At 41.2% G+C, this 10,811-nt stretch overlaps 1 protein-coding gene across 2 annotated transcripts; it reads left to right on the top strand.

Moving 5' to 3' along the window:
* The first annotated feature begins 510 nt into the window (after nt 1-510).
* On the top strand, nt 511-9,933 carry PROKR1 (prokineticin receptor 1). 2 transcript variants are annotated; one of them, XM_090134650.1, is made up of 4 exons: nt 511-1,970; nt 3,471-3,689; nt 3,776-4,147; nt 8,176-9,933. In XM_090134650.1, the coding sequence occupies exons 2-4, from the start codon at nt 3,667-3,669 to the stop codon at nt 8,870-8,872; spliced, it is 1,092 nt and encodes a 363-aa protein (XP_089990776.1). In that variant the 5' UTR covers nt 511-1,970; nt 3,471-3,666; the 3' UTR covers nt 8,873-9,933. The 2 variants fall into 2 exon arrangements, with proteins under 2 accessions (XP_089990776.1, XP_031459168.1); XM_031603308.2 differs by having other exon boundaries at nt 3,471-4,147.
* Nucleotides 9,934-10,811: the final 878 nt, after the last annotated feature.

Here is a 10,811-nt window from a genome sequence, read left to right on the forward strand (position 1 = left end):
CACACACGCAGTGGCTTTAGAGTTCCTCTACTACCACCTCAGCCTTTGCTGTAGCAAGGCATGTTGCCAGGCCAGTTATTGGAGCAATAGGCCCCATTTTTTACCTTCAGCATACCTGTGGAGCTTTAAGGCAGCACTCAGGATCTTTGGTTTCACTATCCAACAATTTCAATTCAACAACCACAAAGCACTGCCTTGCACAGTACTTGCCAAATGCGTCATTTCATGGTATTACCAGTATTTTCTAAGAAACAGCTTGACACATATAGCACAATTATTTGGACCGTGGTGGGTGAACAGCTGTACAGAGGCTACACATAAAGCATGAAGTGCAGATCTGGAGGAGCTGCAGTTAACAGGGCTCCAACAACAGCTTGCCTTGAGTCAATGGGGAGAGACTGTTCTACAGCAGCTGAGGTTCTGGCCTAAAGGAATATAAATATTTAGATATCATGTTACTTGGTTAACTCACTAGATAACTTAATGTGAGACAGCTGAACAAGTCTTAAAGAGAACATAAGCATTCTTAATGTAAAGCTTGCAAGAGCTACATTAAAAGCTAGCTTGCATTTGTTTTTCTGAAGGCCTATTTCCAGTGTATGTGGCCCATTTTAGACCTGATTCTGATGTACAAGACCTACCTTGTCTCTTCCTCAAAGATTCTTTTTTGTGATACAATTCAACAAGTAGACCATATCTAATTTCCTCACTGTGCATTTGGTTGGACCTTTTCAGCATATTAAACACGTCTAAAGTGGCACTTCACCCACCAGAATGACTGCTAAAATAAAGCCAAGTGAAAGGGATGCAAAATTCATAATGATGTCTGCTAGCTCTAGATAGTGCAAACTCTGACCTTCCACAGGTTTTCTGATACAAATGTCACATTACTGTCTCTCTCATCCAAACGCATTTCACATCTGCAGGCATTTAACAGATTGCTCTAATTCCCTCTTTCGGAGGTAGGACCTCACTAGCTCACAATAGTTAAGTCTTCTAAGTGTGTACTGCAGATCAAATTATAAGTTCCCTGCTAAATAACACTCTTCCAGACTTCCTATAGCCTCCTACAGTCTCACATACCAAGAACTATGCAATGTGTCTCAACTCCACACCTTGAAAAATGTCAGCGATGGTGAAGATGACCAGTGGTGCAGAAGAGGACAGGAGATCTGCAGCGTTTCCTTTTCTTTTGGAGAACTGGGAAGCAAAAAGAGCGCTTGCTGGGGTACACACCCTTCAGAGCAACATGGAGGCAGCATCAGCAAAGGATACCACGTCCTTAAGGATTCACTGCCACTTTCCTACTCTGACTAATTCCCTTAGAGGTCAAGGGAAGCTGTCAGAAGTCCTCTGATTTATGGCTGTTCAATGCTTGACCCTCCTTTCTGCACAAGCTGCCATAGTAGCAGTCTTCAGGACAATGGCTGCAGAGATAACCACAGAGAAAGGTCCCTGGGAAAGTAGCTCACTCTTCTTCCTCCCGCTCCTCTCCCATGGGAGCTTTGTATTCTGCTTCTTTTTCACACCAGGTATAGGTAGCTGCTGCCCAGCACAGATAAAACTCAAAAAGCAAGCACGCACCAGGGTTTTACACCCTCCATGCTCAGGTTCATTAACAAAGACACTCTGCTGTTCGCTGCATTCAGGCGACTTAAAAAGTGGAAAAATAAGGCTAGGGACCTGTGCTGTATTGTCTCTGTATTGTACTGCCTCTTTAAAATTAGAAATGCATGGACAGCTTCAAGGTGCCTCCCACTGAGAAAAGGCTTTAGATGCATGCACGGAGACAGCAGAGCTATCCTCCCTCTGTGCTACAAGGCAGAGAAATGATCATTCAGCAAAGTCCTTTGGCTGCTTTTGTAGTAATCCCTTCTGTGCTTCAGTTACAGCAACGTATTTTCAGGGGAGAATCCAGGAGGCTACACCCAGAGTCCCAGAGACCTTGAAGAAGATAAGAGCAACTGCAGGTAGTTAGTTACCTGATGGTGTTATGTCAGTTTGTGTGTGGTTGTTTTTATTTATTTTAATGATCTTTCCTGATATTTTGCAGAGAAATTTGTGTAAAACAGATGTTGCTCCTTGCTTTGACAAATAGACAGATTTTGTGTCCAAGTAATTGTTTAGCACCAATGTTCTGCGAAGGTTCACGCTTCCAGTCAGCTTTGGGGATGTCTTACAAAGCAGTTAATTGTTTGAAATGCTGTTTAGTTTCAGGCTTTGGCTTTTTGCTATTCAGTTGTTCTGCAACTCTCAATCTGAAAAGCGATGTGGAGACAGAAGTTGTACAGAAGAGTTTCTCTCAAATTTATGAAGCATTGGTACACGAGGGGCTGAGGGTGGCTCTAGGGAGGGAAGGAGAACAACAGCTCCACTGTACACTGTCCTTTGTAGCCATTGTGGGCATTGCTCAGTACCTTTGTTGAGCTGGAGACCTACTGCTGTAATACAGAAAAAGCAGCAATCCTCCTCAGTTCTCTTCTGGGATGGGTTACAACTGTCCTGATATTTGGGAGTCTGGTGTGAGGACTCCCAGACATGGTGTGGGAGGATGAGACAATACAATCTTCTCAGCATTTTGGTCCAGAGGGAAGGGCAATATTAAGGAGTAGACTAGATATTTTCCTCAATGTGGAAAATAAATCTATTTGTAATGTTTGGTACAACAGGCAGTACAAAGAGGGAAGTATCCTCTCTCCTCTGTCTATTTTCAAATATTCGGGGTGAACCTGTTGAGGAAGGGTGAACCTGTTTGTGGAAGCACACTCCTTTTGAACAGCTGGTTTGCCTTTGCAGCAGAGCCTTACAATGGGATAAATCCTTGTCCATGCAGACTGGCAGCATTACACTGGTTTGAGAGAAGCAATGATAGATTATGCGGGCTGGAAATCTGGTCGTCCCTCCCCCAGCACTCACTACATGGCTGCCAAAAAAGAAAGTGCTGGCTTTGCTCTTTTCTTGGGTCTTGGCAACTCTTAGTAATTAAGAAATGTATTTATAAGCCAGCACATCAGTTCTCTTCTTTCTTGTTTATCGTATTGCCCATAACTGAAACAACCAGCATAAAGCAAAAGCCTTGCCCCGAAGAGACATCAGATGCTTCTCAGCAAACCAAGGTGCCATCTCCTTTTAGCATTTTTACCTCACACAGAGATGTCAACACCATGGACTTGAAGGCTGGCAGATATTTGAAGCAGATTGTACACTCCTGTACTGTCACTTTACTCTGTGCTAAAAACAAAATTTCATCTTTGGTAAATAAAACTGCCAGATGTAACAACCAAGTTGTCTTATGCAACTCTAGGTATTTTATGATAACCGAAGCATCCTTTCACAAGGTATTTCTTCCCACTGTGCACTGACAGCAATAGAGCTGCAAGGCAATCAGGTGGATATTGCTTCCCCCCTATGAACGTTATTTTTGCTGTAATTTCCTCTCAGGAAATGTTTTCCTCTTTTTGTTCCCACAGAAGACGATAAATGATGCTGTTGCTCTATAATCTCATGGGGACAAAGACAAGGTGATTCACTGCTCAGAAGGAAACTTTGGATGAGGTCTCTTGCCTGCCACTGTTGTGCCCTAACACCCTGGGTAATTTTAACACAAATCCAAGGGTCGGCCAAGCCACATGTGTCAAAAGAAGACAGACATGGTCCTGGAGCAAGATGAACGTAACCCAAACGCTACCGTCAGTCTCAACTTCGCTGCAATTTACAATCTCCACGATGGAGATTTAACCTCCATGCGAAATTTCTCCTTCCCTTTCAATTTTAGTTACAGTGATTATGACCTGCCGCTGGACAGCGAAGATGACATGACCAAAACTCGCACCTTCTTTGCAGCCAAGATTGTGATCGGGGTGGCTCTTGTTGGCATCATGCTGGTCTGTGGCATCGGCAATTTCATCTTCATCGCTGCCCTTGCCCGCTACAAGAAGCTGCGAAACCTCACCAACCTGCTGATTGCCAACCTGGCAATCTCAGACTTTATTGTTGCCATCGTGTGCTGCCCCTTTGAGATGGACTACTACGTGGTACGGCAGCTGTCTTGGGAGCACGGCCATGTCCTCTGTGCCTCGGTCAACTACCTACGAACTGTCTCTCTCTATGTTTCTACCAATGCTCTCCTGGCCATCGCTGTTGACAGGTAGGTGAGGAGTTACAGCTGCACAAGGAGAAGGCCAGATTTCTACATTTTTACCAAGCTCAGCTGGTAAAAGTTCTGTAGGATGTGGTCAAGTTAAGGTAGGTGCTTTACAGACCTGGGTATCTTGTTTCATAACAGCTTAATCGCATGAGGTCACAAGATCATCTCAAAGAAAACGAAGTGGAAATTTCTTAATTAAACTTTTCAGCTGAAAAGTATTTCATTTATTAAAGCCTTCCCCGCTACCTCCCATAAAAATATGTCTAACTCAACTGTTGAAACAGATTTAGGAAAGAGGAGACAGCGAAATTGAAAACAGTCAATAGACCAAAAAGGAAGGTGTTTCACCCAATCCTGTTCCAAACTATGTATCTCTAAGGAACTTCCATTACTGGGCTACAGAGCTTTTCCTTTTGCCCCACCTTTAGTACAAAATATGAAGTAAGTATTCTTCAGAGAGATAAATAGTTGACTGGTTACTACAGAATTTAACAGGTGAGTTTCCTAATAGGGTTACTGTCCCACAAAATACATTTTTTCTCACTTCTAAAGTATTTTTTCCAGTTTTTATTTTTGTGTGAAAGAGAACAACAGGTAAGACTTTTATCTAGCTTGCAAAATGGGGTTATTATTCTCTGTCATGCTCTACTGAGCAAACCCAATAGTCACTACATTAAACATTTGATAGTACTGAGGTCTTAGCTGGATGCTCCAACCCAGAAGCGGATGCTCAGTGAGTATGATTAGCACCCTTCTTCACTGAAATACTCTCCTCTCTCTTTACATGCCTCTCTGAGGATGACATTGCAGCAGGCTAGGAAATATCCAAATGCCATTTACAGAACCCACGAAACAGTGGTGATTGCAGTGTCCAGGAAATGATAAAATACTCCATCAATGCAGCCTTCCAGAGGTTTTTTTACAGCCTTCATAATGGTGTGAGCTGAATGCACTGCTGCTTTATGCTGTAGTCATAAATAAAAATAAAGCACACCTGCTTTATGCTGTAGTCCTGAGATATTTCTCTGCTTGCCTTTCCCTCCAGGAATGTTAACTATACTCTTTGTTACGACTCCTATTCTCGCAGTCCCGTGTGCTGTGGATTCTGACAGACCCAAATGCTGAAGATCAGCTTCATGCTGATATAAGCCTGACATGACCAACTCACAGAAAGCCAGAGACCTGTACAGTAAACTGCTTACACAAAAACAAGTCACCTCTTGTGCATGATCATATATATTTCTGTATGTCCTCTGTATATCCATCTACATGCTGCGTGATTTCCTTCAAGAACTTCTTACCATTCATTGTATTAGCATTTCCACCACCAGCCTTTGATCAGTTTCTCTCATGTGCTATTGTATATTCTAGCCTAATGTTGCCTAGGCTTTGGCACTTGATCCAAAAGATAACTCAGGATCAGTTTAACCCTGTTGATAGTTATAGAGATGGCTTGTGCACAGCTGGTTTAATTTTAGTTGAAGTCAACACAAAATCTGCAGAAAGATTATGAGGAAGTTCAGAAGTGTTTTGCCTGCTCTGGGGAAAAGGACAATCAGCTCCTATGAAACAAATCCTCGATCAGCCTGCACCACAGAACCTTTTGCATAATCTTAGGGAATAAAACTTTAATTTCTTAGCACTGTCATGTGCACATCACTATTTTCTATTACTTTTTCTACTCCTGAATTATTATTTTTTATTTAAAAAAAAAAACATCTACTGCATCCCAGTTTGATGAAGTAATACAAGTCACTGAGCCCTTATGTCTGAAAGGAAATAAGATTTCTAGCATATCTATCTCCCCACACATCTTTAAAAACAACTCTGGAGATAATTAATCACTGAAGTTCATTGTGTAATCATTGAAGTTCATTCACTTTGCTTTGGTTTCATTGTCTGTTATGTGTGAGCTTTTGAATTAGTAAACATAGAGAAAGATAATTCATTTCACAGCCATGTTGGTTGTGTCATGTGGGTAGTGGACTTCAGCCCCTATTAGATTTCTCTTCACATATTTAGGCCATTTTAAAAGGCTTCCCTGTATAGAGAGGGTAATCCTGACCTGTAGGACTTGCCACAGTTCTGACTCTCCTTCATCTACCTGGATGTCTATTTGCAGAAAACATATAAGCATTTCAAAATCTTAAAGAATAATGCAGTGTGAAAGGAGAAGATCAGAAGAGGAGGATGTTGTGCTAAGTGCCTAATGTCCGTGCTGTTAATGTTCAGGAGGTGGGGAGGTTGGCTGCAGCTGGGTTCCCTGGACTGAACACTCGTGAGCACCTGGCATGTTTTAAGTGCTCTTTTGGATCACATCTTCCAGTGCAGTTTCATCTAAATCCAGTTTGTGTGTTCCTGCACCATTCCACAGTGACAGCAAAGTGTGGTAAGCAATGGCAACCAGGAAATCCATCACAAAAGCTCTCCTCTGATTCGGCTGTGGAGATTTCCCCATTCAGCCAAATGCTGTGCTGAGCTGATATGCATACCTATGACTACACACACATTATCCCAGAATGTTCTTTCAACAGGACCCGATCTAAAAATATTCATTTATCAGCTCCACAATGAAGCTGAATAATTCTGCTGACCCTTGACATCTAGCCTGCGGTGTTAAAAGCAATGAGCAATTTATCTGCTTCCAAGATCTGGCTTGTGAAAAGCCCTACTGACTCTCCATTTTATTTTAGAATGAATAAATCCTGTGGATGCTATCTGTGTATATGATATATACAGACAGAAGAGCCTCTGAATGAATGAGAAATGCCACTGTTTCAAACAGTCCTTTGTGTCATGTACAACTGCATTGGGAGCTCTGGAATTTCTCTGATAAAAATTTCCTCTTAGCAGTATTCTAATCTGTCTGGGTTAGAGAGCATTCTAATGTAAGCTCATTTTATATCTGCAGCTTCTTAAAAAATAACATTTCCAACTCCAACCAAATATTAGGAAAAAAAAAAAAACAAACCAACAGAAAACAAACAAACAAACAAAAAACAGAACCCTGCAACCCAGAGTGAATGCAATTTGGTCTTAAGCCCTTTTTTAACTGAATCAAGGGCGCTTGATTGGTCTTGCAAGCGTCATACTTCCATTTCTTCATACTTGTTGGTGAAACACTGCAGTGCATTGTGCAGCTTTACAGTAATAAGAAGTGCTAGCACCTAACTCAACTTGTACAGGATGGCAGACACTACTTAACAAAGCAAATTTGAGATTAATTATTAGCAACAGTCACCTCCAGCAGCCTAAACAAATATGTGCATGAGCAGAAAGTGGACATACAGTCCTTTGCTGGTGGCTGGAAAACCATTGCAAACCACTGCAACCATTGCTAGTGTCAGCTTCAACTCTTTCCACTTCTTGGATTAAAAAAGCAAATAATGGAAGCACTGTCGTGTGTGTTAAAAAAAATATATAGATATAGATTCAAATAGTTCTCTGTATAGGGAAATTGTTCTCCTCCTTCTATGTATTTGTGCATTTAGCTGCACCTGACTAGGTGCATGTTAATGCATATTTTAAACACTTACCTGTAGGTGTGCTGCCCACCCAGATGCTGTATCATGGTGTGTCCTGGATACACTGTCATCCCCATATTGCATTAGCTCCTGCTAACGTATTTGTCAGTAATAGGAATATTCCCTCTCTTTCTCTTCTTCCAGTCTATCCATAACTCCCAAATGCATGATTCCTGTTAAAAACAGAAAGGTTTATGATGCAACACTACATCTTTTTCAGTTTGACTTTGTGAACAGGTGGGAGTTTAAGACTGAGTTCCTAATGTGCAGTCAGGTTTTCAGATTGCCAAAGACCTGCTATCTTGACAAAATCCTCAGCTACTTGCTGATCTCCATTCTAGGCTGCTGCTTTGGCCAAAATTTTGAACTCCTCATAAATGAATATGTCAGTCTCTAACAATCACAGCAGTTTCCTTCTGCTTCATTCTGTCCACGTGTATTTTGAACTGTGCTCTGGTTAATGCTGTTTACAGACTTCATTTTGAGTGTATTTGTCTGTTCTAGGTACCTGGCCATTGTTCACCCACTGAAACCACGCATGAATTATCAAACAGCAACCATCCTGATCGCCTTGGTCTGGATTGTCTCCATACTTGTAGCTATCCCATCCGCATACTTTGCTACTGAAACTGTATTATTTATAGTAAAAAATCAGGAGAAAATTTTCTGTGGTCAAATTTGGCCAGTTGACCAACAGATGTACTACAAATCCTACTTCCTATTCATCTTTGGCATTGAATTTGTTGCACCTGTGATTACCATGACCTTATGTTATGCCAGAATCTCTCGAGAGCTTTGGTTTAAAACCGTACCAGGATTTCAGACAGAACAAATCAGGAAGAGGCTTCGATGCAGAAGAAAAACTGTAATGGTACTGATGTGCATCTTGACCGCCTATGTTCTCTGCTGGGCACCCTTCTATGGCTTCACCATTGTCCGTGACTTTTTCCCCACAATCTTTGTGAAAGAGAAGCATTATCTTACTGCTTTTTACATAGTCGAATGCATTGCTATGAGTAACAGCATGATAAACACAATGTGTTTTGTAACTGTAAAAAATAACACCATGAAGTACTTCAAGAAGATCATGTTGCTCAGATGGAGATCAACATACCATGGAAGTAAATCTAGTACAGACTTAGATCTCAGAACAAGTGCAATGCCAGTCACAGAGGAGGTAGACTGCATAAAACTGAAGTAAGTTTTAGGCGGTTCTAATCTCATATTTTGGAGGGGGGCAGGAAACAGTACCACCTCAGAAGATTCTCTCTTTTGTCCACGCAAACACCCACTGCTGAGAGGCCTGAAGAAGGCAGCATACTATGGATTTCCACTGGAATCCTTCTACTGGACTGCTGCATAATCCCATAGTTCAGACTGATGCTGTGCGTCAGTTTACCCATCTATAAACTTGGAATGCAGGCACTTGTTTTAGAGCTCTTTAAAAATGATAGAGAACAACAACAAAAAAAATCAGTGAATGCATTAAAGCATATTTCAAAGACAGAAGAGTTGACCATCACTCCCAGCCATGATGTCTCTTCGTTTCTTCAGAACAGAAATCTTCTACTCTCTTTGAGCTTATTGTTCTTATCTTTAAGCTGCTTGGTGTCCTTTTCCTTTTGCTTCCTCATGGGCAAGATAGGAAGGATAGCAAAAAAGCCCATTTTGCTTCACGTCACTCTTTACTCACAGTTTACCTCTCATGAAGAAACTCCTTGAAGCCTACAGACGACCAGCTTCAGTTGTCCAATGTGCAGCATGCTCTTATGAAAGGCACGTTCTCTACAAAGTTTACAGAGCTTAATAATGCTTCTCAGTCTAGTAAAAACCTGAAGTCTTTTCATGTGTTATCTGGTTTAAGAATATGTTATCAGCATTCCACCCTGTATTTTTCTGTAGAGTGTTACTCTGTTTATTAAGTGTTTGGAAATTAAAGAGGGACAGTTTCCTTCTCTCACTTCCAGGCACCTTCTGGCCAGTTGTTGCTGCCTTGAGTCACTGAGCACTTCACAGAATCACAGACTCAATCACAAAACTGTAGGGGTGGTGAACAATGTCTCCAGATTATCTAGGCCACCCTCAGTTTCAGCAGGTTGCCTGGCATTGTGTTCCATTGAGCTTTAACTTACTCAAAGGATAGAGACTCCATAGCCTCTCTGGGCAACTTCTGCCAGTGTTCAGTCCTCACAGTATAGTTGTTTCCTTTTACTCTGCTGGAATTTCATGTTTTTCAATTTGTGCTCAAAGGACTTGTCCTGTTTTTCAGTGGGACACATCGGGAAGAAGAGCAAGTTGGTGGGAAAAAGTCCACCCTGCTGAACCATACCTAAACAGCTTATCCAGTCTGTGTATGCCTTCAAAATAAAATACAAGCAGGGCCAAAATTACAAGGATTTGGAGGTGATGTGTCCTGCAAGCGATGGAGACAGACTTTGGTTTAATCAAGCTGGTCACTGTTTCAGTTGAGTAGCTCATTGTCTGGCCAAACATGAAGCAACAACTCAAGACAAATTCTGTGTTGTCTCCCGCAATGCCATTTTTACTATTCTCATTTTGTGCAACTCCACAACGAGCGTTTCTTAACAGGAAATTGTGATAAAACAGGTGACAATAGCAGTAAGGCACATAATTTAACTACACATAAAATGCCATGGACTATCGTGTATTGAAATCAAGTCTTTTCTATTGTGACAACAAATGCTTCCTGTTTTAAAGTATGTGGCAGCACCTACTTTTGGAGTAAATGGCTTTTGTAAATAATTTGTTTACTTGTGAATATTTAGTGAGCAGCAAACCTTGCTAATAAAACAGCAAACACAGAGTCACTGTGAGCATTCTGAATTATTTTTTATATTTTTCCCTTAGCCATCATTTCTCTACTCAAGTGATTAACATGAATTATCCAGTGTCCTTTGAAGAAAAACTGCCAGGCTGACCAATTAATTTTAATGGCAAAAAGATATTCAAATCCATTAATGTGCTCAAATCCTCTTGCCATTAGCTGCTCTTAAAAAATATGTGTTGAAGAGATCGGATAATTTTCTCTCTGAGGCAAAACCATTACTGAAGTCATTCTTTTAAATGGCATTTTTAGGGAAACTGGGAAAAGTACTAAACCTACTTTTTCCCGTCCTACC

The sequence above is a fragment of the Phasianus colchicus genome, chromosome 2 (assembly GCF_987193195.1).
Source record: "Phasianus colchicus chromosome 2, bPhaCol1.hap1.1, whole genome shotgun sequence".
Lineage (NCBI taxonomy): Eukaryota > Metazoa > Chordata > Aves > Galliformes > Phasianidae > Phasianus > Phasianus colchicus.